Genomic DNA, 27,747 nt, shown 5'->3' on the forward strand with positions numbered 1-27,747 from the left:
AAACCTACTCATTGGCCTGTCTCTGAAGCTTTCTCTAAGATGGGTTATGGGTGGAAAGTGAAGAAAAAAATGGCCTTTAAACACACTCCGACTACTCAAAGACTTGTTTTATTATAGTACATGAGCTGGGACTGATGGGAAGGGGTAGCTGTACTGGGCAACCACTGCCCTGATTAGCATCGGATGCCCATCCCGATGGCCATGAATGTGCCAAATGTGCCGCCACTCTGCATCATGGTTTTCCCGATTCCGCCCATCAGCTCCCGACCCCGCATTCCGATCCTAAAAGAGGAGGAAACGAAGATGGGGCCAACTGGGAACAAAAATACAAGAAATGGCATTAACTGCCCTTTTCCAATTTGTTTTCCTAGTAGGCTTTCTTGAAGCCTGCCAAGACATTATCTCTTCCCACCTGAGGTGGGTAATGACTAAGAAAACAATGCTTCAGGGTCTCTAGGGGTATTCTGATGAATATCGTATGACCTGCCTTCAGTTTGTGGGAGGCAACTGATGCAAAGTAGATTGAGAAACTAGTTTTTTGTTTTGCTTTTACCTCCAGGATATAATCTATGTATAAAACACCCATATGCTCCAATAAAGACATTTGTCTTTCTGATGGCTTCCTGGTTTTAAGCAATGATTGTGGAGTCAGATCTGTGTTCATGACCCAGCTCTGCAATTTACAGGCTGTGCTAACTCTGAAATGGGGACCATAACCCCGGGATGGTTGTGAGAACACATGCAGCATTTAGACCAGTGACTCACACTGGGTAAGTGCTCAGTAAATGGTAACTTAACACTGTGGAAAAATGGGAATAATAATCTACTGCACGTGAAAATGACATTTAGGGTGTAGGTTTAGAGTTTATCTGCTCCGTATCTATATCTTGTTTGTCGGACAATAAAATTGCTCAACTTAGTTTCATGATGCGCAACTAGAAATAAAAATAACAGCAGCGACAGTAGTAACAACCATTTATTGAGCACTTAATATATGCCACATTTTGTGGTACGTGTGCTCTGATTAGACCCTTACACCTCTATGAGGTAGATGTTACTGACCTCTTTCCACTTAAGGAAACCCAGACTCCAACGTGCTTAAGGTTACAGAAGGAGTAGAGTCAGAATTTCTGACTTTCAGTTTGAGTCAGAACTCGTATTCTCAAGCGCCGAGGCTTCCAACCTTTCCTTGCAGACTGAAGGTGAGTAGGAAATCTGTCTCGCTCGTTATAGGACAGCGAGGGAACTGAAACGAAGTAGGCTCTATCCAGGCTGCCGGCCAAGAGGCGCGGGACGGGCAAGTCCGGTAGTCCCGCCCAGAGATCACCGCCCGCGCCCCTCACCTGAGACAGGAAAAGGTGCCGAAGAGCGCCCCGGCCGCCATGCCCACTGCGCAGCCCATCACAAAGCCCATCTTCACGCGGTCGAAGCAGCTCGGCTGGGACTGCCCGTAGGGCCCCACAGCCACCGGCATCTGCGGGGTTTGAAGGTTAGGGGAGTGTGGGCCTAGCCGCCTGCCCGAGTCGGGCGGGGGCCGGAGGGGAAGGGGTGGGGAGCGGATCCAAGGGTTCGGGGAAGTCCAGGGAGGAAAATAAGCGCGTAACCCGACTCCATCACCCTCTTAGCGTTCGGGTCCCCGCGCCACGGTGCCCCCCACCTCACCTCGTTCGCGGGTTCGGTCGCTCAGCTCTACGTCTCACACAGAACGCGAGGCGGAGCGCGCCGCGACCGGAGGAACTGTTTCCGGGGCGCGGAGCAGAACTTCCGGGAGCGCGTAGCTGAGGACTGCCGCCGCCTCGGGCGGGGGGCTCTTCTGCGGGACCATGCTGCTGCGAACCGCTTGGAGGCGGGCGGCCGCGGCTGTGCCGGTCGCTCCGGGGCCCAGCTCCACGGCGCCCACTCGGGGGCTGCGCCTGCGCGGTACGCTCCGGGCCTTGCTCGCCATCACCGTCCCTGCAGGCGCCTTCCCCCTTGGCGTGGCGACGCACCTGAATATAACAGAGCCTCGCTCTTCCGCCGGTTACCCAGACCCCTGACCCTGCCTTCTGGCTGCACCCCTCAAACTTCCTCAGGCTCGCCCTCAGATCGGTTGACTTCACCTTGTCGCCCTTCAGATCCTACCCCACAGGCCCTGGGATCCTTGGAAGCTTGATCGGTCTTCAGACCTCTCCTGGCCAACTTTAAGAGATGCTAGTTGTCTAGCCAGTAATCTTTGAGGGAGATTTTACCTACTCTGTCTCCTCAGTCCTTGTAAATGGCTTTGCCCTTTCAGATCCCTCCCTGCTCTCAACGAAGCAATTCGAATATTGTCCCAACACCCCCACTCCAAGGCCACGGTCTCCCTCTCTTCCTTTACAGTTTGCTTAAGTTCTCTGATGTTTTGTTTTCTTTTCCATTGAGCTTCAACCCCAGCATCCTTTCAGCTCATCTCACCTCCATCCAGCTTTCACCTTCTGCTGTCTTGGATACCCTGTGTCCATAGGTTTTCTCAGCTTGGCCACTCCATACCTCTTTTTTTTTTTTTCTTGGTCAGTTGTAGACCATGCTACCCAGTCTGACGTTCCCTCAGCTACAGCCACTGCTCCACAGGCTGAGTCAGAGCTGCGACCTCTGTATATGGATGTGCAAGCTACGACTCCTCTGGTAAGGATGGAGGGACAGCTCTCCCCAAGGCTGTTTATAACAATTATATTGCAGAAGTGACAATGCACAGAAATGACTGGATCCTCCAGAAGTGATAGCCATTGTGAAGTATGTGTTGGGAAAAGCAATGAGCCAGAAGTCAGGAGGTTTAAGCTGTAATAAACTAGAAATGCCTCTACTAATTGTTAGCTATTGACCTTGGTCAAATCACTTCAGCGTAGGCACTATAGTAGGAATAAAAGCATCAGCTTTGGAATTAGCTGGATTGCTACTTACTATGTGAATTTGGGCAAGTATTAAATGGGTTAAAAGACATAAAGCAGCCCCTTAAACAGAAACTGGCACATGATAAGCACTTCGATATTAGTGGAAGATTTCATCAACATGTGGTTTCTTGTCATATGCTGGCCCTTGTAGATCACATCACCTGGCAGGATGCAGAAACAGCTGCAAGGACAAGGCAATGTTTGTAGATTACCTGAGGAGATGGTAGAATAATCATCTGGTAGAATGATTTAAGGTGGGTTGAGAGTGGGCGTATATTAGGCTGATATTTGTTTAGTACCTGAGGGGATGGAAGAATGTTTGAGGTTCAATCTAGGTAGTGTCTGAAGGGCTCAGAGTATGTTGAGGCAGATTGGGCAGGTCTGAGGGGATGGAGTGATCTATGGACTCAAGGGGACTGATCTTTTCTGTTGTGCTCAGGATCCTCGGGTGCTTGATGCCATGATCCCTTACCTAGTCAACTACTATGGGAACCCACACTCCAGGACACATGCTTATGGCTGGGAGAGTGAGGCAGCCATGGAACATGCTCGCCAGGTGAGTATAGAAGACTCTAGGAGGTTCTGATGTCAGAGGTTCAATGGACTGTGGGAGGCATTTACTTGATAGCTCTGGATGGAGGTGGAAATGGTTTGGGGCTCTTTCAGGAAGAGATTTAAAGAGCGGGCCTTGGGGTCTCTCTGATGGGATTTTATTAGTTTTTACATTTCCTAGCTAAATGACCTCTGGAATGTTACCTAATTTCTCTAAGTCTTAATTTCCATACATTGAAAATGGAGATTGTAATAGTTCCTATTCTTTAGGGTTTTTGTGTGAATTCAGTGAGAAACTGCTGATGATGTATTTATTAACACAATGCTTATACATACTAAGCTCAGTAAGTGCCTTTTATTTTTTTAAGTAGATTAAGTAGATTTCATGCCCAGCGTGTAGCCTGATGCACGGCTTGAACTCATGACCCTGAGATCAAGACCTGAGCTGAGATCAGGACTCAGTTGCTTGACTGACTGAGCCACCCAGCTTTTAAAAAGCCAATATTGTGGCACTTGGGTGGCTCAGTTGGTTAAGTGTCTGCCTTCAGCTCAGGTCATGATCCCAGGGTCCTGGGATCAAGACCCTCATCGGGCTCTCTGCTCTGTGGGAGCCTGCTTTCTCCCTTTCCCTGCCGCTCCCCTTGCTTGCACTCTCTCTCTCTGTCAAATAAATAAAACCTTAAAAAAAAATTTTTTTTTAAAAAGCCAGTATTTTGGGGCACCTGGGTGTCTCAGTTGGTTGAACATCTGATTCATGATTCCAACTCTGGCCAGAATCTCAGGGTCTTGAAATGGAGACCCATGTTGGGTTCCACACTCAGCCACACTCAGTGAGGAGTCCGCTTGAGATTTTCTTTCCCTCTTCCTCTGCCCCTCCCCCCTGCTGGGCCCCACTTGCTTGCACATGCTCTCTCTCAAATAAATAAATAGATCATAAATAAATAAATACATAAATAATTAAAAAGCCAATATAGGGGCACCTGACTGGCTCAGTCAGTAGAGCATATGACTCTTGATAAGAGGGTTGTGAGTCCTACATGGGTGTAGAGATTACTTAAAAATAAAATCTTTGGGGAGCCTGGGTGGTTTCAGTTAGTTAAGCTTCTGCCTTCTGCTCAGGTCATGATCCCAGGGTCCTATTTAGTGGGGATTCTGCTCCTCCCTCTCCCTCTGCCCCTATCCCTGCTCATTTTCTCTCTCTCAAATAAATAAAATCTGTAACAAAAAGAAATAAATAAAATCTTTTAAAAATATACAAGTAGATTGGGAGGGAGACAAAACATAAGAGACTCTTAATCCCACAAAACAGACTGAGGGTTGCTGGGGGGAGGGTGGGTAGGGAGAGGGTGGTTGGGTTATGGACATTGGGAAGGGTATGTGATATGGTGAGTGCTGTGAAATATGTAAGCCTGATGATTCACAGACCTGTACCCCTGGGGCAAATAGTACGTTACATGTTAATAAAAATAATAATAAATTTTAAAAATTAAAAAAAAATAAGAATTATTATTATTATTATTATTATTGTTATTTTGTATGAGGCAGGAAAGAGCCTCAGATCTGGGATGGAATTGAATCTGTCTGACTGTGGTGGGTCCAGAGCTTCTTGGGTAGTTGATAGGATGCAGTGGAGCTCCTCTTGAATCAGAGCTCTGTCCTAGCTATGTCTGCAGTTACATTCCTGCCTGGGAGACTGATGTTACTTATCTCTGTTTCTTGGTTTGCAGCAAGTAGCATCTCTAATTGGGGCTGATCCTCGTGAGATCATTTTCACTAGTGGCGCTACTGAATCTAACAACATAGCAATTAAGGTAAGAGAACCAGAGGGCATATCTGGGCTTTCCTGACATGGGAGATGGTGTCCCTCCATCATTTGGCCTCATATATGTATTTCCCAGCTACTTATTCCTACCCTGTTTAAAAAAAAAAGACACAGGCAAACATACATTCTTTCTGATCTGTTGCTTCCTTCAACCTTCTGTGATCTACTTCTTCTTAAATCTTTGTTCTTGTTGAACTAAGTTCAGTGAGGTAGTTGGACATGAAAAGAGGTGGCTTTTTAACCATTAACCGCTAGTGTTTGGGGACACCTAGGTAGCATTTGCCTTCGGCTCAGGTGGTGATCCCAGGGTCCTGGGAATTGAGTCCCGCACTGAGCCCCACATCGGGCTCCCTGCTCAGCAGGAAGCCTGCTTCTCCCTCTCCCACTCCCCCTGCTTGTGTTCCCTCTCTTGCTGTCTCTGTGTCAGGTAAATAAATAAAATCTTTAAAAAAAAACAAACAAAAAACCACTGGTGTTTTGGATGGCAGCTACTTCAGGGAGTGGATAATGGTGACTCAACCCTTTTCCTCATGCTTTTTTTTCTTTTAAGATTTTATTTTTTTGAGTAATTTCTACTTCCATTGTGGGGCTCCCACTCACAAACTCGAGATCAAGAGTCACACACTGCACCGACTGAGCCAGCCAGGTGCCCCTTCACCATCCTTTTGATCTAATTACAGTGAAGCCCAAAATCCACTTGTAGTTGGGCATGTTCCTCTGCTTCTGGTTACCAGCTTCACTCTTACATATGTGATTTCAGGGCTAACCCTCCTCTCAGTCTTCCTTTTTCTTTCTGATGAGATCTATTTGGAACAAGTTTTTCCATTTCTTTATTTTTAAAGGTTTATTAAAAAAAAAAAAGATTTATTTATTTTGTTGAGGGAGGGACAGAGGGAGAGAAAGTCCCAAGCAGACTCCATGCTGAGCACAGAGCCCAGCATGGGGCTTGATCCAATGACTCAGAGATCATGATCTGAGCAGAAATCAAGAGTCCAACTGAGAGTACAATGTTTAACTGACTGTGCCACCTAGGTACCCTTTTTAAAATTTTTAAATTTGTTAAGGATTTTGTGCATATAGTGGCGCATGGGTGGCTCTGCCTTCGGCTCAGGTCATGATCTCAGGGATCATGAGATCGCATCGGGCTCTCTACTTGGCTGGGAGCCTGCTTCCTTCCTCTCTCTCTGCCTCTCTGCCTACTTGTGATCTCTGTCAAATAAATAAATAAAAATCTTAAAAAAAAAAAAAGGATTTTGTGCATATATATATATATATATTTTAACAATTTTATTTATTTGACAGAGAGAGACAGCGAGAGAGGAAACACAAGCAGGGGGAGTGGGAGACGAAGAAGCAGACTCTCTGCTGAGCAGGGACCCCTATGCGGGGCTCAAACCCAGGACCCTGGGACCATGATCTGAGCCAAAGGCAGAGGCAGATGCTTCACGCCTGAGCCACCCAGGTGGCCCCCTCGCTTTTTATTTTGAGAGAGAGAACACGCACGAGTGGGAGTTGGTGAGGAGGAAGGGCAGAGGAAGAGGAGAGAGAGACTTTCAAATAGGCTCCATGCCCAGCATGAAACCTGACACAGGGCTCAGTCTCACAACCTTGAAATAATGACCTGAGCCAAAATCAAGTGTTGTTGTTTAACCAAGGAGTGCCTGGGTGGCTCAGTTAGTTAAATGGTTGACTCTTTTCGGCTCAGGTCATGATCTCAGGGTCCTAGGTTCAAACTTCATGTTAGGTTCCCCACTCAGCAGGGAGTCTGCTTGAGGATTCTCTCTCTCCCTCTCTCTCTGGCCCTCCCCACACTTGATTGTGTGCTCTCTCTCTAAAATAAATTAATAAATCTTAAAAAAAAAAAAAAAGTCAGATACTTAAGCCACTGAGCCACCCAGGCACCCCAGGATTTTATATTTTAAGGTAATTTCTACACCCAACGTAGGGCTTGAATTTATAACCCCAAGACCAAAAGTTGCATGTTCTATGACTGAGCCAGGCAGGTGCCCCTCCTGTTTCATTAGATGTTCCCATTTTGAGGTATTGTTTGCTGCACTTCTGCAGGCATTCACTGCATTGTGGTGTCTCTCTCAATCAGATGGAGGCCCCCAAAATGTGGGGTGAACTGATTGGGTCGAAGCTGGTTTCACAGCTGATGAAAGGATTCACCTGAGGTAGAACAAAGGCAATAGAAGTTTATTGAATACACACCAGGAAAGTGGTGGGCAAGAGAGCAAAGGAGAGACGGTCTGCAAGAAGGCAGTGGGTGGAGGCTACTTGTTAAAGGGGAAGGTGAGGAGGTATGGGGATGGATTGGCAACTGTGCCTGGTTGTAAGTAGCCCGTTGTTTACTCAGGGCCTATGGATATATTGAGGTGAGTCTCATGATGTCTGTTTTTAGCAAGGGAGTTGTTGTGGGCCCTTTTACTTTGATCAGGTGTCTATTGCTCAAGCCTATTGTCTAAAAGCAACCTCTACATTCACCACCTACTCTGAGATCAGTCAGTCTATCTTTGGGTCTTTGGTGCTAACAAAAGTACAGTTCCGTTCTCAGCAGTCATGCTGGTATTTCATGCAACTTAATCACATTGTACTGGGCCTGCTTGCCAGTACCACTTGGGTAAATACCAAGGCTCTGAGAAAGGGTGTACTGCTCTAGGTTCAACTGGCTCCATCCCCTCTCACGTTTGTGTCTCAACTGTGCTGCCAGTTTTGGTTTTTCTGAGCTTAGAGTGGGTGTAGGGGGCCTGGGAGGAGCTCCAGAGTCATCTGTCTGATTCTGTTAGCTGGAAGGTGTCCATCCTTTGGAACGCAGAAACTACAGAACCAGGGTGGAGATCCCTCCAGAAATGGGGATGATTTCTGGAATGAGGAGCATTTTTAAAACTTTGAAACTCTCTACTGTTTCTACTCAAACCTAGAGGCCCAGGATTGCTAAGAATAGTTGTAACAGTTTTCCCCTTGGGTGCCTGAGTGGCTCAGTTGGTTAAGCGACTGCCAGCGGCTCAGGTCATGATCCCAGGATCCTGGGATCGAGCTCCGAATCGGGCTTCCTGCCCAGCAGGGAGCCTGCTTCTCCCTCTCCCTTTGCTCCTCTGCCTGCTTGTGCTCTCTCACTCTCTCTGTCAAATAAATAAATAAAATATTAAAAAAACAAAACAAAAAAACAGTTTTCCCCTTAGTCTCCTAAATGGGTAAATCTGTTGTTAGAGAATTCAACACTGTGGGTAACTCAGATAGGAGAGAGTAGAAGGGGGTGGGAAACTTTTTCTGTTTTTTTATTTTTTAAGTGAAGTGAAAATTTATTAAGGGAAGGTGAGAACAGAAAGCAAAGAAAGAAAGCTCTCTGGAGTGAGAGGGGTCCTGAATGGGTTGTCCAGGAGTGGGGAACTTTTAAATGTTTTCCTTGTTATGATCCTTATCCTCCAGAACATATAAATTTTATGTAGTTATAATTTTGGCCTAATTAGTTTTATATTCTGCTTTTTTATTTTTAAATTTTTTAAAAACGGTTTTATTTGTTTCGGGGCACCTGGGTGGCTCAGTCGGTTAAGAGTCTGCCTTCGGCTCAGGTCATGATCCCAGGGTCCTGCTTCTTCCTCTCCCTCTGCCTGCCTGCTGCTCCCCCTGCTTGTGCACTCTTTCTCTCTCTCTCTCCCAAATAAATAAAATCTTAAAAAAAAAAAAAAAGAATTTATTTATTTACTTGAGAGAGAGAGCGCAAGCACAAGTCAGGGGCAGAGGCAGAGACAGAGGGAGAAGTAAACTCCCCGCTGAACAGTGAGCCTGACATAGGGCTCGGTCCCAGGATCCTAGGACCCCAGGACCATGACCTGAGCTTAACCCACTGAGCCACCCAGGTGCCCCTATAGTCTGCCTTTTTTTTTTTTTTTTTTGAGATTTTATTTATTTATTAGAAAGAGAGAATGAGCAGTGGGGAGGGACAATGGGAAAGAGAGAGAAGGAGACTCCCTGCTGAGCAGGAAGCCTGTTGCAGGGCTCTGTCCTAGGACCTAGAGATCATGATTGAGGTGAAGGCAGATGCTAAACCATCTGAGCCACCCAGGCACCCCTATACTCTGCTTTTTAAAGATTTTGTTTATTTGAGAGAGAGAGTGTGAGGGCAGAGAGGGTGCAAGCAGGGAGCAGAGGAGGAGGGAGAGTGAGGGGAAAGAATGTCCAGCAGATTGTACACTGAGCATGTGGAGCCCAGGGAGGTGCTGGATCCCAGAACCCTGAGATCATGACCTGCGCCGAAACCAAGAATTAGACACTTATCTGACTGATCCATCCAGGCATCCCACATTCTGCCTTTTTTCTTTTTTTTAAGATTTTATTTATTTATTTGGCAGAGACACAGCAAGAGAGGGAACACAAGCAGCGGAGCAGCAGAGGGAGAAGGAGAAGCAGTCTTCCTGCCAAACAAGGAGCCCAAGGCAGGGCTCGATCCCAGGACCCTGGGATCATGAACTGAGCCAAAGGCAAACGCTTAATGACTGAGCCACCCAGGCGCCCCCCCCATATTCTGCTTTTAAAGTAGTACTCTATTATAAGCTTGGGGGAATTGGGTTGCATGGGGTTTTTTGTGTGTTTTTTTTTAAGATTTATTTATTTATTTATTTGACAGACAGAGATCACAAGTAGGCAGAGAGGCAGGCAGAGAGAGGAGAGGAGAAAGCAGGCTCCCCACCGAGCAGAGAGCCTGATGCAGGGCTTGATCCCAGGACCCTGAGATCATGACCTGAGCCGAAGGCAGAGGCTTTAACCCACTGAGCCACCCAGGCGCCCCATGTTTGTTATTTTTTTAAATAGTCTCCATGCTGGGTGTGGAGGCCACTGTGGGCCTTAAACTCACGACCCCAAGATTGAGATCCACCACATTTTTTTTTATTACTTTTTTAAAAAATTTTTTAAAGATTTTATTTATTTGAGATGGGGGGAGAGAGCCAGAACAAGGGGGGAGGAGGGGGAGGGGGAGGGGGAGAAGCCAACTCCCCACTGAGCAAGGAGGTCCACATGGGGCTCAATCTCAGGACCCTGAGATTATGACTTGATCCGAAGTCAGATGCTTAAGTGACTGAGCCACCTAGGCATCACTCAAACTTCATAATTTTTAATATAACTACCTTCTTTTTCATGGAGTTGTGTTATCATATTTTATTCTTTATTTCTCTGTTGTTAGATGTGTTTAATTTTTCCTCTTTTAAAAAATTTAAATTCAATTAACAATAATTTTTCTATTTTTTTAAAGATTATAAATACCGCAAAAATGTATTTAATCTCTGTAGCTTGACCTGTCTTTTGAAATATTTCCCTAAGGTAAATCCCCAAATGAAGAATCACAATTAAAGAGTATGAATACAGGGACGCCTGGGTGGCTCAGTTGGTTAAGCGGCTGCCTTCGGCTCAGGTCATGATCCCAGCATCCTGGGATCGAGTCCCACATTGGGCTCCTTGCTCGGCAGGGAGCCTCATTCTCCCTCTGCCTCTGCCTACCACTCTGTCTGCCTGTGCTCGCTCGCTCTCTCTAACAAATAAATACATTTTAAAAAAAAATACAGCTTTTTTTTTTTAAGATTTTATTTGTTTGATAGACAGAGATCACAAGTAGGCAGAGAGGCAAGCAGAGAGAGAGAGGGGGAAGCAGGTTTCCTGCTGAGCAGAGAGCCTGATGTGGGGCTCGATCCCAGGACACTGAGATCACAACCTGAGCCAAAGACAGAGGCTTAACCCACTGAGCCACCCAGGTGCCCCTCAATACAGCTTTTAAGACATCTTTCTTTCCTTTTTTTTTTTTTTTTTTGGTTTAAAGATTTTATTTATTTATTTGACAGACAGAGATCACAAGTAGGCAGAGAGGCAGACACAGAGAGAGGGGGAAGCAGGCTCCCCATGGAGCGGAGAGCCCAATGCGGGGCTCGATCACAGGACCCTGGGATTATGACCTGAGCCGAAGGCAGAGGCTTTAACCCACTGAGCCACCCAGACGCCCCTTAAGACATCTTTCTAAATAATTTTCTGAAGAGATTCTAGCATAATTACTTACATCAGCAGGGAATGAGTATATGCATTTCACTTCTACACTGCCAGTTTTGGGTATCACTGTCACCATATTTGCATGTTTTACTATTAAGTGGAAATAAAGAGAGAGGATTTTTTCTGGGATGCAAGTATAGGCATGTTCCCTATTTTCTGCCTGTGGTATTATAAAAAATATATTTTTTATATAAAAAAATTCCTGCTGGAGCCTCAAAAATCCTTGGATTTCCTGAATAATAGAAATGCCTTTTGTTATTCATAACAAACCCCTTTGGATCATATCTGAGTTTATGGTGATGAAGTGACTCATGGTGGACTCTTGGTTGCAAGGGACTGGCTTCCTGCTTCGGAAGAATAAAACATGTGTTTAGAGGGTTGGAACTTTCAACCTTACTTTCCTCAGAGTAGGAGAAGGGAACTGAAGATTGAGCTCAGTCCTGTGATTTAATCAGTCATGCCTTAAAAAACTCCATAAAAACTCCAGACAGTAAGGCTCAGAGGATCTTCCAGGTTGGTGTTCACCATGGATGTGCTGGACAGGTGGCTTGCCTAGATTCACAAAGACAGGGCATGGAAACTTTGTGCCCATCCCCTCCTCAGCCTCGCCCATGCATCTCTTCCATTTGGCTGTTCCTGAATTGTATCCTCTGTAATAAAACTGTAATAGTGTAGTGCTTTCAGCCACTTTGGAGAGTTATTTGGGTGAATTATTGGGGGGCTATGGGAAGTCCTGAATTTGTAGCCAGCTGGGCGAAAGTATTGGAAGCTGGGTTGTGACACCTGGACCTTGTGACTGACATCTGAAGTGGAGTTAGTCTCGTGGGACTGAGCCCCGTAAGCTGCGGGATTTGTACTAACTCATGGTAGTTAGTGTCAGAATTCAGTTGAATTGTAGGACATGCACTTGGTGTCACAGAATTGATGTTGGAGCATACAGCTCTTTCCCACTTTTTCTTTCAAGTGGGATTGAAGTCCTTGCTGTTAATCTGAGTATACCTTCCTTCCTTCTACCACCACCAATTTCTAGGGGGTGGCCAGGTTCTATAGGTCACGGAAAAAGCACTTGATCACCACTCAGACAGAGCACAAATGTGTTTTGGATTCCTGCCGTTCACTGGAAGCTGAGGGCTTTCAGGTCACATACCTCCCGGTGAAGAAGAGTGGGATCATCGACCTGAAGGTAAGAGTGGCTACTGACAGGAGGGGCAAAATAGGAGCAGCTTGGCTTCAGCCTGTAACTGTCTTCAGCTTGAGCTGGGTCTTCAAGGACTAGATCTAATGGTGAGGGGAAGCTTAGAGAAATAGGCCTGGGAGAGAAACTGAGCATATGAACATATGTTCCCCTTGAGTATGTACCATCTTCTTTTTCTCTGGAGGAGTTGTTTCTCAGCTTTGTCAACGCTTCCTGGTGTGTCTGAGGGCCACTGGGTGTGTGTGCAGGATGCCAGGGACTCAACACTCACCATGGAAAACTCTGGCCTCCTCCTCCCCTGTGCTGATGTTTCTTATCCCTCTAAAGTGGAGGTGTAGTTTTTGTGAAGAATATTTCCCTTTATGGCCCATATCCTTATATGTACATTTTGCGTAGTGAGTTCACGCATCTTGTTCACCGCATTTTTTTTTTTTAAAGATTTTATTTATTTATTTGACAGACAGAGACCACAAGTAGACAGAGAGGCAGGCAGAGAGAGAGGGAAGAAGGCTCCCCGCCTAGCAGAGAGCCCGATGCGGGACTTGATCCCAGGACCCCGAGATCATGACCCGAGCCGAAGGCAGCAGCTCAACCCACTGAGCCACCCAGGTGCCCTGTTCACCACATTTTTTTAAAAAATTTATTTATTTATTTGACAGACAGAGATCACAAGTAGGCAGAGAGGCAGGCAGAGAGAGGAGGAAGCAGGCTCCCCACTGAGCAGAGAGCCTGATGCGGGGCTCGATCCCAGGACCTTGGGATCATGACCTGAGCTGAAGGCAGAGGCTTTAACCCACTGAGCCACCCTGGCGCCCCTTGTTCACCACATTTTGAGTATCAGCATCCCTAGTCAAATCCTGAGATGCAGTTTGTGAATAGAACTCTCTCTTTTGCAAGTAGAGATTGTTTTACTTTGGTTCCAACCTGGATGCCTTTTTTTGTTTTTCCCCTTGCCCAGTTGCTTGGCAAGAACTTCTAGTACAAAGCAGAATAGAAGTGGTGAGAGCAGACCCCCTCGTTTTGTTCCTGATCTTGAGTGAAAGCTTTCCTCATTAAGTATGTTCTTAACTGTGGATTTTTCAGAGCCATTCTTGCATGAATGTCCTTTGTTAGATCGAAGAAGTTCTCCTCCAAGTCTGTTGATTTTTTTTTTTTTATTATCATGAATACATTTTGGTTTCATCAGTTTTTTGTTTTTATTGAGGGGGTTTTGTTTTCTATTAATATGGTGTATATATTGTTTGGTAGGTTGCTGGATTTGGTTTGGTAGTGTTTTTGTTTTGTTTTGTTTTGTTTGTCTTTTAAAGATTTTATTTACTTGAGAGAGAGTAAGAGCAGGTGGGAGAGGGAGAAGCAGGCTCCCCACTCAACAGGGAGCCCGATGTAGGGCTCAATCCCAGGACCCTGGGATCATGACCCGAGTTGTGGGCAGACACTGAAATGACTGAGCCATCCAGGTGCCCCAGTTTGCTAGTGTTTTTTTTTTCTTTTAAGATTTTAAAAATTTATTTGACAGAGAGAGACAGTGAGAGAGGGAACAGAAGGAGGGGGAGTGGACAAGGGGGAAGCAGGCTTCCAGCCGAGCTGGGAGACTGATGTGGGGCTCGATTCCAGGACCTTGCGATCATAACCTAAGCCAAAGGCAGACGCTTAACTACTGAGCCATCCAGTTTGCTAGTGTTTTGTTAAGGATTTTTGTTTCTGTAGTCATCAGGTATCCTGATCTGTAGGTTTTTTGTGGTATCTTTGTCTGGTTTGGATACAAGGGTAATACTGGTCTCAGAATAGGCATGGTGGTTGTCACCTAGTGTTCCAGTATTGTTGACCACTGTGCCCCGTCTTAAAACCCTCCACTTCAGCCACACTGCCTTCGTATCTCCCTGATCGGCCCTGGCCAGTCGTGCTGTGGACCTGTTCTCACATAGGCCCTCACCTTTGATCTCTTCTCCTTTTCTTTGCAATTTCCTTACTTCTCCCCCTCTTCTAACCATTTAGCTCAAGTTCCGCTCTTTTGCTGAAATCTTTTTGGCTGCTGCAACCCCTATTAATATTTTATGTTTATATAAATAAATACTTCATATTTAATAATTTAGAGAACTAAATTCCTTAAATTCCTTAATGCTTTGGTTTTCTTTCACCTTATAATATTTATTATGCCATAGTGCTTGGCACTAGGGATATCGGGATGAACAAGACAAGCTTAGTCCCTGTCTTCAGGGAGCTTACATTCTAGTGAAGGGGACAGTTAACATATAAACAAACATATAAATGAAGTAGTTAGAAATTGGGATGAATGCTATGAAGGAAGCAAACAAGAAGCTGAAAGAAACATGACATTGAGCCCCCTAATAGACCAGTGTCTGGGAAAGCAAGATGTTGGGAGGCTGATTAATAATTCCATTAAGAGGAACATTTTAGTCCGATGAGGTCCCTACCTCAGTGTTGTCACCAATAACTTTGTTTTTTGTTACTTACTTTGTTGTTTGCAGCTTACTCTGACAACCTTACATAGGAAAGGTTCTCTCACTCTTTTTTTATTAAATTTTGAATTTTTAAATAATTGTAGATTCACATGTGGTTGTGAGAAATAGTAAGAGAGAGCTCATGTACCCTTTACCCAGTTTCCCCCGTGATAATATCTTGCAGAAGTATAGTAAAATACCACAAACAGGGTATTGACATTGACACAGTCTGCCAGTCTTCTTCTCCTTTTCCCGGTTTAACTTGGACTCACTCATCACATGTAGGTCTGTGTAACTACCGCCACCATCAAATTAGTGTCATCATCACAGTGATGTGTCACGCTGTTCTTTTAAAACCACTAATGTGATCTCCATTTCTTTAATTTTTTCATTTCAATAATGTTATATAAATGAAATCCTAAAGTATGTAACCTTTTGGGACTAGCCTTTTTTACTTACTACAAGGCTTTGGCAAGTCATTTAGGTTGTTATATGACTCAGTAGTTGTTCTTTCTGTTGCTGAGTTGGGGGCGCCTGGGTGGCTCAGTGGGTTGAGCCTCTGCCTTTGGCTCAGGTCATGATCCCAAGGTCCTGGGATCGAGCCCTGTGTCGGGATCCTTGCTCGGCAGGGAGCCTGCTTCTCCCTGCACCCCCGCCCCCCACATTGCTGAGTCATAGTCCATGTGGTAGAAGTACCACAGTTTAACCATGGACCTGTTGAGTGACCTCTGGATTGTTTCTAGGTTTGGGCTTTTTTGACAAATGCTGCTATGAACATTTATGTGTAGGTTTTTTGTGTGAATCTGTTTTCATTTCCCTGAGATAAATGCCCAACAGTGCAATTACTGGGCCATATGGTAATTTCATGTTTAGTAGGAGACAAAAACTGCCAAACTGTTTTCCAGCATGGCTATGCCATCTTGCGTTCTTACTAATAGTAATAACCAAGTGTGTGAATGATGCGGTTTCTCTGAATCTTTGCCAGCATTTTGGGTTGTCACCATTTTTATTTTAACCATTCTGATAAGTGGGTGGTGAAAGGCCCCTTTTCAAGACTAAGCTTGCCTACATTCTGAGTTAGGGAGGATTTTGTTGGATCTGTATAGTCTCCTTGCTCCTGATACTCTTAGGAACTAGAGTCTGCCATCCGGCCAGATACCAGCCTGGTCTCAGTTATGACTGTGAACAATGAGATTGGAGTGAAGCAGCCCATTGCGGAAATAGGTGAGTACTATGGGTGAACCTTGATGCTTGCCCACCACTGGGATCCATATGAAGAATAAGAGTGGTCTGGGAGGGAGATTAAGGGAAAAGGAGTTTCAGATCCTTGTTCAGAGATCTCCTGTGTATGGCATAGCAGTGGAGGGAGATTAAGGGAAAGGGAGTTTCAGATCCTTGCTCAAAGACCTCCTGTGTATGGCATAGTAGTATTTGAATCCAGGTCTAGTATTCTTTCTGTTCTTTTCATTTAACTGCAGTTGCTGCCCAAAACACAACACCACCCTTTCTTCTCTTCCTCTTTCACCTTTGTCACTTCAGTACCTCTCTTTATTATGCTCACTTACAGCTGGAGACTCACTCTGTAACTCCTAAGGCATATTAGCAAATAGATCCGCTAATCTTTGCTTCCTTTAAATTAAGAGGAATATAAAAGCTAATCTGGTATATCAAAAGGCTGTGTTAACAAGGTAAGAAGAATCTTAGGCATCAGAATATCAGGGATGTTTTGATTTGGTGATGTGTACTTGCCCTTATTTTTTCTAGTAAAGGAAGCTAGCTGAGAATGACAGAGAGAGTGGGAGGGAGAGAGGGAAAGAAAGGAAGAGAGAGAGAGAATGAGAAGTTATTTATTTTATGGCTAGAGGCTAGTGCCAAATGCAATTTTGCTTTAGAACTCAAGGTACATTGTCGGGTCACTGCCAGGTGACTTCCCAACATTGTGCTATGATTCTTCCCTTCTGTTGTTTCCTTAGGGCGGATTTGCAGTTCCAGAAAGATATATTTCCATACCGATGCAGCCCAGGCTGTTGGAAAAATCCCACTTGACGTCAATGACATGAAAATTGATCTCATGAGCATCAGTGGTCATAAAATCTATGGTCCCAAAGGTACCAGCCTCTCCTAGAGTTCCTTTTCTCAGACCTCCCAGTAAACTCCTTGACAGAAGTTCCTTGAACTCATTTGGGACTACCGTTGCTCTCAGAGGAAGTTTACATTCATAGTGTCTTGCAGAATGCAAGTGTCCTTTAGCAATAACCAGGAACACTTGCCTGTCTGTAGGCTCTTGAAGTTAACTGTATATAGCAGTCCATTGTTCCATGGTCTCTTTAGAAAATTCTTGGAGAGCAAGTAGAGGTTAATTTGACTGAGGAACAAAGGGTTTTGTCATATCAAATTTAGCTAGATAAGTCCAGCTATCTTGTCTGCCACACTGTGATATTCAGAGCAATGTTCTTTGAGTCCTTCATTCCCTGTCTTTTTGTAGCCTAGGGGGAGATTAGGCTTTTACATGTCTTAGTATTTATGCCTAGATTTAATGTGTTCCTGTTAGTCTCTCAAGGATACTTGTCTATTCCCTATGGTCCTTTTGGCCCAGGAATGTTTCCTAGCTAGAATTTTTTTCATTCCAATCTTGTTTTCTATTTTATGGAGGTAGCCATAAAACTCCTTTGTCTCTGGGGTGAGGGTCTGTGGGGGTTGGTATTGCTGGTATACTTTCTACGTTTGTAGGGTATGTCATTGGGGTATACACCCTGAGGAAAAAGCTGTGATAGCTCCTGGAAGTATGTAAGATGGCTTCTTTTCAAGGTTCCCAGAGGTTATAGAGTGTTTCTGTGAGCTATTATTATAAAAAATGCAATAGGTATTCTATCTTTAATTAAAATGTTGCCTTTATTGGCTTTTATTGTGGGTATATGTATTTTGACAAAACCAATGGAGCAGAAACTCTGATAAGCATTTAAATGTGTATAGGTATCTCTCACTATCCAAACTCCTGCTTTCTAAAATCATGATCTCAGTGGATTTAGATAAAATGGTATCCTTCACTACCAGATGTGGGGTCAGAGCACGTGCTCTCTGAACTTGGGAACCGCAGAGATTCATATAGTAAGGATACTTGAATTTGATGAGGAAATGAATAATTTTTTTCTTTTAATTGTATTTATTTATTTTTTAAAGAGATTTTATTTATTTGACAGAGAGAGAAATCACAAGTAGGCAGAGAGGCAGGCGGGTGGGTGGGGGGTGGGGGGGGTGGGCAGGCTCCCTGCTGAGCAGAGAGCCTGATGCCGGGCTTGATCCTAGGGCCGTGGGATCATGACCTGAGCCGAAGGCAGGGGCTTTACCCCACTGAGCCACCCAGGTGCCCCCAAATATTTCTTAATTAAGTGTAGTTTGTTACATAAATTATTTCAAAACTGGGGTCCTTTGTCATAAATTTGGGGGTACTGCCTTAGTTTTGGTAGTACCTACAATCTTTGCCCAAGAAGTTGTTCTGTGTGGAAGAAGATGAACTTTACCAAGTGGCCACTCTGTTTAAAACCTGTGACTACTTTGTGAATATCTTAGCACATTCATGCTCATATTTTGGCATGAAATTCCTGTAAGTTTGCCAAGTCTTAAGTTTTATATATATATATGTGTGTGTGTGTGTGTGTGTGTGTGTGTGTGTGTGTGTGTGTGTATATGAAGATTTTATTTATATTTATTTGAAAGAGAGTGAGAGAGAGTGTACAACTAGGGGGAGGAACAGAGGGAGGGAGAGATAATCTCCAGCAGACTCCTTGCTGAGTGTAGAGCCTGACATGGGGCTCAATCCCACAACCCCAAGTCCATAACCCAAGCTTAAACCAAGAGTCAAGACACTCATCCGACTGAGCCACCTAGCTGCCCCTTAAGTTATATACATTTTTAAGCTTTGATACACTTTGGGAGATTGTAATTTTTAAATCCACTCTGATCTTTCTCTGTTTTTTCCCCAAAGTTTTTTGTTTTTTGGTTTCTGGTTTTTGTTTTTGCTTTTAAAGATTTTATTTATTTCTTTGACAGAGAGATCACAAGTAAGCAGAGAGTCAGGCAGGGGTGGGGGAAGCAGGCTCCCTGCTGAGCAGAGAGCCCGATGCAGGGCTTGATCCCAGGACCCTGAGACCATAACCTGAGCCAAAGGCAGAGGCTTAACCCACTGAGCCACCCAGGTGCACCTGTTTTCTTTTCTTTTCTTTCTTTCTTTTTTTTTTTTTTGGATTTTATTTTTGTGTAATCTCTACACCCAATATGTGGCTTGAATTTACAAGCCCAAGATCGAGAGTCATATGTTTCACTGACTGAACCAGCCAGGCACCTGCCTCCCACCTTTTTTTTTTTTAATGCTTTCTTTCTTTCTTTCTTTTTTTTTTTTTTTAAGATTTTATTTATTTGTTTGACAGAAATCACAAGTAGGCAGAGAGGCAGGCAGAGAGAGAGGGGGAAGCAGGCTCACCGCTGATCAGAGAGCCCGATGTGGGGCTTGATCCCAGGACCCTGGGATCATGACCTGAGCCGAAGGCAGAGGCTTTAACCCACTGAGCCACCTAGGCGCCTGTCTTTCTTTCTTTCTTTCTTTTTTAAGATTTGTTTTTTATTTATTTGACAGAGAGAGAGAGAGAGGGAACATAAGCAGAGGGAGTGGGAGAGGGAGAAGCTGGCTTCCTGCTGAGCAGGGAGCCCAATGTGGGGCTCTATCCCAGAATCCTGGAATCATGACCTGAGCCAAAGGCAGATGCTTAACAATTGAGCCTCCCAGGCGTCCCTACCTGCCCCTTTTTTAAAAATTTTATTCTGGGTGCTCCTGGGTGGAGGAGGGAGCCCGCTTCTCCCTCTCACTCTTCCCTCTGCTCTTTCTCTCTCTCAATGAATAAATCAATCTTAAAAATTCTTTTATTCTGTTTAGACAAGGTAATATATTTACATGGTTCCAAATTGAAAAGCTATAAAAAAGTACAAGGCCAGAAAGTCTGTCACCTCTTTCTGCCATTAATGTAGTTCTCCTCTGAGGAGGCTGTTTTTTGGATATTTTTCTGTGTGTTTGCGAGCATATATATATTATTCTATGTGTTTGCAAGCATATATATATTAACCCCTCCTCCTCCTCTGTTTTTACTCAAAAAATAGCATAGTATACTCATTGTTCTGCATCTTCCTTTTTTCACCTAATAATGGCTTTTTTTTTAACGTAAAGTACAGACTTTATTTAGATTTCACCAGTTTTCTAACAATGCATCTTGGCGATTTTACAGTAGCAGTACACAAGGTGCTTCCTCTTTCTTGTATACACCAGCTTTGTATTTCTGTGTGTGGACTGTATCATAATTTATTTGCCCATTCCCCTGATGATGAATATCTGAGTTGTTTCTGGTTATTTTACTCTTAAGAATAATGATGAATTGCATGATCTCATTTCAGACATGCATAGGGAGCTACTTTAAACCATGTGGTCATTACTCTAAGTATTTACCTTCCTGATTGTAAATAATTTTTAAAAATATTATGCTTTTACTGCGGTTTCTCCCTTTCCTCCATTTTTTTTTATTTTGAAAAGTTTCAAGCTTACAGTAAAGTTGAAAGAATATTTTGACCCCTTTTGAAAGTGACAGTTTGTTTCACCCGCATTTTTCTTTTTTTCTCTTTTGTAACAAACTTTTTTTCCCAGGGGTTGGTGCCATCTACATTCGTCGCCGGCCCCGTGTGCGTGTGGAGGCCCTGCAGAGTGGAGGGGGGCAGGAGCGGGGTATGCGGTCTGGGACAGTGCCCACACCCTTGGTCGTGGGGCTGGGGGCCGCATGTGAGGTGGCACAGCAAGAGATGGAGGTATGGGGAGAGCAGTTCCCTTCCTCAACTTCTTCCCCTGTGCTGGGTCTCCCATTAGAGGCTTCTCAGCACAACTGAGTCAGACCTCTGCCAGAAGAGGAGATTTAGAAAATCTGTCCTTGTCCCAGGGCTGCTGGCATCTTGCTCTGAGGGAGGTGTTATGGGCTCCAAAATCTGGGTCCTTTTAGTAATTATCAGCTCATTTATTTCTAGCTTATTGGAACCATGAGTCCAGTTATGGGGCAGCTTTGCATGCCAGGTGCTGTGCTCTGTGCTGAGGATACAGTGGTCTCCATGGGTAATAACAGGATGATAGGTGGGTCTGATGCCCAATCACTTCTGAGCACAGGGAGAGGACTCCTTATCTTGTGTGTTTCTGAGCTGTTATTGGTCACTATGCTTAGTCTTCCATTACCTGCTCCTCAGTACGACCATAAGCGGATCTCCAAGTTAGCAGAGCGGCTCACACAGAAGATAATGAAGAGCCTTCCAGATGTGGTGATGAATGGGGACCCTGAGCACCACTACCCAGGTATGGACATGCCCTTTCTATCCCCGTTCTGGAAGAGTCTGAGACTTTGAACCTCCTTTCATAGTAATTCTCTCTCCAGGCTGTATCAACCTCTCCTTTGCATATGTGGAGGGGGAGAGTCTGCTGATGGCACTCAAGGATGTCGCCTTATCCTCAGGGAGGTGAGTTGGACTGGATAGACCAGAACTATGACAGGGCTCATTAGCCTGGCCTCTAAGTACTAAAGCAGATTATTAAGCTTCCTAGTGTGAAGATGACAGGCACAAGAGCTCTTGGTTAAGTAGAGGTATTTTATAAGTGCTGATTTTTTAGCTGGCTTGCCACTGGCTGAAGTTTGCCACCGTAAGAGGGCTTCCTGGAGTAGAATTTTGTGCCTTTTGTGGCCGCAGGAGATGCATGCATCTGTTCTGTGTTATGCTGGCACAGAACAGCTGCAACAGTTCTGTTGCAGACCTCCAGAACTGAAGGATGCTCGAAAGGCCACCTAGGGTTTAGCTGCCTTCTAGGCTGGTACTTATGGTGTGTTCAGTCATAGGGGAGTGAGCACTTGGTTCTCCACTGTTTCTGGTGGTCAGACCCAGCTCACATGGTGTCATGTTCTGTCATGCTTTGGTAATGTCCTTGCTCAAGGAGGATATCCTCCACAAGGGCCAGAGGTGGTAGGTTCACATTCCAGAAAATGGAGGCAGCATCAGGCCCTTTAGCTCTACCAGATGAGAATGTCTCTTTTATCTCCATGTGATGACTTCAGGGACCTGGGGGTGGGATCAAGAGGTTTGTGGCTAAAAGCAGACATTGATGATGAACTGAGCAAGTCTCCTTGTTTTTCTCCTCAGTGCCTGCACCTCTGCATCCCTGGAGCCCTCTTACGTCCTCCGAGCAATTGGCACTGATGAGGATTTAGCTCACTCTTCTATCAGGTCAGTCAGTTGAGAGGCAACATTTATGAAAACATCCTCTTTCGTGTTATTCATCTCCTATTATAGTCTCCTCAGACTTGTTTTCCTTATCCCTTCCTGATTCTTCTTGAAATTTGCTAGAGCAGCGGCTCTCAGACTTCATTGAGTATCACTTGGGAAGTTTGTGAAGATTTCTGAGTCCCACACTCAGAGATTCTGATTCACTAGGACTGGAGGAGAAAAACTTCTCTGGTGGCGCCTGGGTGGCTCAGTTGGTTAAGCGACTGCCTTCAGCTCAGGTCATGACCGTTGAGTCCAGGGATTGAGTCCCACTTCGGGCTCGCTGCTCAGCGGGGAGTCTGCTTCTGTCTTTGACCCCCCCCCCCGCCATGCTCTCTCTCTCATCCTCTCTCTCTCAAATAATTAAAAAAAAAAAAAGAAAGAAAGAAAGAAAACTGTGGTGACACTAATGTGGGTGATCCACAGACCCACGCTCTGAGAAACTCTGGCTTTGCTCTTTCCATGTTTTTTGTGGAATAGATCCTTATTGAGTATCTGCTGAATGAATTTACTCTGGTGCCAGAGTTCAGATGCGGAGTTCTTCTCTTGTGCCTTTTTTCAGGTTTGGCATTGGCCGTTTCACTACAGAGGAGGAAGTGGACTACACAGTGGAGAAGTGCATTCACCATGTGAAGCGTCTTCGAGAAATGAGGTATGCACTATGTAGCAGAGAGCCTTTGAAAGAGATTGTAGTGCTGGCTCTTCTCTTGTCCTCAGGCTATGTGTTCACCTTGCCAGAAACCAGCCTTTGAGAATACTTGGATTTTAGGATTTAGAAGTTCCACAGAGTTGGGCCCCTGGCTGGCTTAGTTGGTAGAGCATGTGATTCTTGATATCGGGGCAGTGAGTTCAAGCCCCACATTCGATATGGAGCTTACTAAATAAATAAATAAAAGTTCCACAAAGCCTGGTAGTAGATGATCTTGGCTACTTGTTTTCAGATAGGACAAAGAGTTTTAATTTTTTTTTATTTTTTATTTTTTTAAAGAACATGAAATCTTTTTATTTATTTATTTTTTAAAGATTTTATTTATTTATTTAACAGATAGAGATCACAAGTAGGCAGAGAGGCAGGCAGAGAGAGAGAGGAGGAAGCAGGCTCCCTGCTGAGCAGAGAGCCTGATGTGGGGCTTGAACCCAGCACCCTGGGATCATGACCTGAGCCGAAGGCAGAGGCTTTAACCCACTGAGCCACCCAGGCGCCCCAGGACAAAAAGTTTTTAAAAACTAAAGAACTACATAAATTCAGATGTTTTTCATTATTGTAGTATTATTATCAATACAAAATTAGCGATTTGTAGACTAAGTAGAGATAAATTTCCTTCAAGATAGGGATTCTTGGGGCACCTGGGGGGCTCAGTGGGTTAAGCCTCTGCCTTCGGCTCAGGTCATGAACTCGGGGTCCTGGGATCGAGCCCCACATTGGGCTCTCTGCTCAGCAGGGTGCCTGCTTCCCCCCTCTCTCTCTGCCTGACTCTCTGCCTACTTGTGATCTCTCTCTCTGTCAAATAAATAAATAAAATCTTAAAAAAAAAAAGATAGGGATTCTTAATTTTTTTTGAAGATTTTATTTATTTATTTGACAGAGAGAGACACAGCGAGAGAGGGAACAGAAGCAGGGAGAGTGGGAGAGGGAGAAGCAGGCCTCCTGCCGAGCAGGGAGCTGGATGTGGGACTTGATCCCAGAGCCCTGGGATCATGACCTGAGCCAAAGGCAGATACTTAACTGAACCACCCAGGTGCCCCGGGATTCTTTTGTTTGTTTGTTTGTTTTTAAAGATTTTATTTATTTATTTGATAGAGAGAGATCACAAGTAGGCATAGAGTCAGGCAGAGCGGGTCGGTGGGGGGAGCAGGCTCCCCATGGAGCAAAGAGCCCAATGCGGGGCTCGATCACAGGACCCTGGGATCATGACCTGAGCTGAAGGCAGAGGCTTTAACCCACTGAGCCACCCAGGTGCCCCATTGCCCTGGGATTCTTAATTTGGGTTCTGTGGCTCAACTTTAGGAGGTACATGATAGCCCTGAAATTGTATTCTAAATATTTTGTTGTTTTGCTTTTTTTTTTTTTTTTGAAAGCGGGTTCATAGTTTTCATCAGATTCTCAAAAGGTTGGGAACTACTAAAAGTGCTCTTTGTAAAGATGCTTTATAAACAAGGTCAAGAGATGCTTTGTCAGCTGCTGCCACCAGGGCTTCCTGTAGTAGCTGTAGAGCTCCACTTCTTCCTGGGGACTTTGAGGCCTCTGGAGTTTTTCAGAGTCTGGCTCCATGCTCCTTAAATTCAACTTTCAGGATTCTCTTGGTCTAGTTATTGAGTGAGGAAGTTCGTGTATACTCCCTTCTTCCCTTTATGAACTTTACTAGACCTTTCTGGGCTCTGGATTTTCCTTCCCAATGTCTAGTTGTATTGCTTAAATATCTACAGGTTGCTCAGTTTTCTTAGGCTTAAGATTCCTCCTTGTTTGGGGTGCCTGGGTATCTCAGTGGGTTAAAGCCTCTGCCTTCGGCTCAGGTCATGATCCCAGGGTCCTGGGCTCGAGCGCCGCATCGGGCTCTCTGCTCGGCGGGGAGCCTGCTTCCTCCTCTTTCTCTGCCTACTTGTGATCTCTGTCAAATAAATAAATAAAATCTTTAAAAAAAAAAAAAAGATTCCTCCTTGGCTTGGCTTTTGGTACTCTCTGGCACACTGAAGGGGCATTTCTACAGACCTTTCTGCAAAACCTTATTCTTCTTATCTGTGGCTTCAGTGTCTCCACCCTATTTCTTCTGACCTTTGCAAACTAAATTCAGCCTGGTCTTATTAGCCCTCAGCTAAAGCTTTATAATGTACGTCTATGACAGTAAGTGACCTCTTAAGAGAAAGGACAGAAAGGAGATGGCTAACTTTAGAAGCCATGGAAAATGTCATACATAGGCATGCTGGTGGGCACCTGGGTGGCTCAGTCGGTTAAGTGGCTGCCTTCGGCTCAGGCCATGACCCCAGGGTCCTGGGTTCTAGTTCCGCATCGGGCTCCCCTCTCAGCAGAGAGCCTGCTTCTTCCTCTCCCTCTGCCTGCTGTTCTACCTACTTGTGCTCTCTGTCTGTCAAATAAATAAATACATAAAATCTTAAAAAAAAAAAGGCATGCTGGGAATGCATGACATAAAGGAGAGAGATAAGGCAAGAACAGAATGAAATTGGGTAGAAGAAGATTAACTGGGGAAATCCAAACCAGAATCCCATAGTCATAACACATTAAGGTAATATCTGTTCTGGGAATATCATCTCAGGCATTGAAGCTGAATGGAATCAGAGCTTAGTAGGTTTATCAGCAGTAGTTCTTGTGTGAGATGGGACGTTCAAGTCTAATATCCAAGAGGTACTTTTGAATTGGAAGCACAGTCCAACTCTGGGGAGATGAGGCTGGTAGGAATTGGTTACAGTTGCTACATACCTAGGTAATTCAGGACTAAGGTCTAGACCTAACTGAGAAGTAGAGCAAAAACCAGAGAGAAGTGTTGAAAGTGGTTCATGTATGATGGGGATGAGTAGAGGCTGAAACTTGCTGCTTACACAGTTCCAATGGTCTTGATTCCACCAGGGAAAATGTGTCCATAGTCTCTCACGAATGGATGAGAGCTTGTTGAATATAACCACAACCTTATACCACTGGCTTGGCCCCACTGGAGCTGAGCCTGGGGTACTCAGTTATTGTTTGTTGGCAGCTATGGAGAGGCTAGAGCTGACAAGTGTTCAAAGAGAGCTGGGAGGGCCCCTGGGTGGCTCAGCTGGTTAAGCATTTGACGTTAGCTCAGGTCACGATCCTAGGGTCCTGGGATGGAGTCCCACATCAGGCTTCCTGCTCAGCAGGAAGTCTGCTTCTCCCTCTCCCTCTCACCCTTCCCCCTGCTCTTGCTCTCTTTCTCTCTCTCAAATAAATAAATAAAATCTTTTTAAAAAGGGAGAGAGAGAGAGTTGGGAAAGACTCGCTAACCACCATGTTGGGTCTTTCAGGACAAGAAAATGGAGCGAGAAGAACAGGTGGAGATAATTCAGGACTCAAGGGTCAGAGAGCAATGTCAGTTGTTTCCTATCTAAGCCTTTACTCACCCAGTGTCTCTTTTCCTTGACAGCCCTCTCTGGGAGATGGTGCAGGATGGCATTGACCTCAAGAGCATCAAGTGGACCCAACACTAGAAGAATGGGCTGGGCCTCTGACTTTGTGCCAGCCTTGCTTCCTCCTGCCTCACCAACCCATGCACATCTGGGTACCTTGTTATGCCCAGTGGGTGTTTCATGTTCAAACCAGAATTGCTGTAGCCCAGTTGACTTCAGCATCAGCCCACCATCAACCCAAAATAGAAACACAAACTATCTTTCCTGAGCCTCAGCTCCTTTGGTGGGGAACCCTCACCATTTCTCTCCAGGAGTCCTCTTGTGTTACGGTGAATGGATGTTCTTGGTGTGGAGAGCCAGAGCAACTGGAAGAAGGTTCTTTGTTCAGAGACCTCAGTGCTTTATGTGGACATTTGAATTATTACTACTGCTCAGCAAGACTGATTCCTTCAGGAACAAGCATAATCTACTATTTAATTTCTTTTTTGGCTCCACAATCCACCTCTTCATGTTGATTATAGACTGAAGCAAGTTTCTTAGAAGGTTTATCTCCTGTTCTTGTCCCCCTTCATTTTTTTTGACTGAATGGAGCTAGAAATATCTATGACTCCACCCACTATTCTAATAATTTATGTTTCTTTTAAAAAATTGTTAATTTGCAGATTAGAGAAATAAAATCACCTTCCTCTATTTAATTTGTGACTTTATGAAAATCTCAGAGAAAATTTTAACCTGTCCTTGGGAACCAGGAACAAACTACCACTCCACTTTATTCCTGTAGATGACTTTTTAAATTTTTATTTATTTTTATTTTTTAAAAAGATTTTATTTTTTCATTTGAGAGTGAGAAAGAACATGAGAGCTGAGAAGGTCAGAGGGAGAAGCGGTGGGAGCCCGATGTGGGACTCGATCCCAGGACTCCGAGATTGTGACCTGAGCTGAAGGCAGTCGCTTAAGCAACTGAGCCACCCAGGCGCCCTGTAGGTGACTTTTGAAGGAGATGTTACGTAAGCAAAAACGTGATTTTCAGGGGCACCTGGGTGGCTCAGTTGGTTAAGCGTCTGCCTTCGGCTTGGGTCATGGTCCCGGGGTCCTGGGATCAAGCCCCTCATCGGGCTCCTTGCTCTATTGGGAGTCTGCTTCTTCTTCTGCCTGCCACTCCCCCTGCTTAAGCTAACATACTCTCTCTCTCTCTCCCTCTCTCTCTCTCTCTCTGTCAAATAAATAAATAAATTTTTTTAAAAATATGATTTCCAGCCATGGAAAGAGCTAGAGATGAATGAGAAATGAAAAGGAACTGGAAGAATAAAGGGCCTGAGGTTAAAAAAAAGCATG

The 27,747-nt window shown here is 44.7% G+C and overlaps 2 protein-coding genes across 3 annotated transcripts; one reads left to right on the forward strand and one right to left on the reverse strand.

Moving 5' to 3' along the window:
- Window positions 1–92: 92 nt before the first annotated feature.
- ROMO1 (reactive oxygen species modulator 1) lies at window positions 93–1,748 on the reverse strand. The gene is made up of 3 exons (XM_080813280.1): window positions 1,663–1,748; window positions 1,344–1,474; window positions 93–282 (listed from the first exon to the last, which is right to left on the reverse strand). Exons 2-3 carry the CDS (start codon window positions 1,472–1,474, stop codon window positions 174–176), a joined length of 240 nt encoding a protein of 79 aa, XP_080669406.1. The 5' UTR covers window positions 1,663–1,748; the 3' UTR covers window positions 93–173.
- NFS1 (NFS1 cysteine desulfurase) lies at window positions 1,357–27,102 on the forward strand. 2 transcript variants are annotated; one of them, XM_080813279.1, is made up of 13 exons: window positions 1,357–1,489; window positions 2,534–2,643; window positions 3,349–3,465; window positions 5,189–5,272; window positions 12,350–12,502; window positions 16,107–16,200; window positions 16,950–17,084; window positions 20,666–20,823; window positions 21,250–21,355; window positions 21,435–21,516; window positions 22,192–22,275; window positions 22,877–22,966; window positions 26,430–27,102. In XM_080813279.1, the coding sequence occupies exons 2-13, from the start codon at window positions 2,617–2,619 to the stop codon at window positions 26,491–26,493; spliced, it is 1,194 nt and encodes a 397-aa protein (XP_080669405.1). In that variant the 5' UTR covers window positions 1,357–1,489; window positions 2,534–2,616; the 3' UTR covers window positions 26,494–27,102. The 2 variants fall into 2 exon arrangements, with proteins under 2 accessions (XP_080669405.1, XP_080669404.1); XM_080813278.1 differs by lacking the exon at window positions 1,357–1,489 and adding an exon at window positions 1,767–1,920.
- The last annotated feature ends 645 nt before the right edge of the window (window positions 27,103–27,747 follow it).

This window comes from Martes martes, assembly GCF_963455335.1.
Source record: "Martes martes genome assembly, chromosome: 9".
NCBI lineage: Eukaryota > Metazoa > Chordata > Mammalia > Carnivora > Mustelidae > Martes > Martes martes.

Bases quoted from the DNA above. Each gene is read 5' to 3' on its own strand.
- ROMO1 (XM_080813280.1), bottom strand. From the start codon at position 1,474: ATGCCGGTGGCTGTGGGGCCCTACGGGCAGTCCCAGCCGAGCTGCTTC. The intron at 283-1,343 runs GTGAGGGGCGCG...CTCCTCTTTTAG, and splicing joins GGCACCTTTTCCTGTCTCAG to GATCGGAATGCGGGGTCGGG.
- NFS1 (XM_080813278.1), top strand. From the start codon at position 1,824: ATGCTGCTGCGAACCGCTTGGAGGCGGGCGGCCGCGGCTGTGCCGGTC. The intron at 16,201-16,949 runs GTGAGTACTATG...TTGTTTCCTTAG, and splicing joins GCAGCCCATTGCGGAAATAG to GGCGGATTTGCAGTTCCAGA. The intron at 20,824-21,249 runs GTATGGGGAGAG...CCTGCTCCTCAG, and splicing joins TGGCACAGCAAGAGATGGAG to TACGACCATAAGCGGATCTC.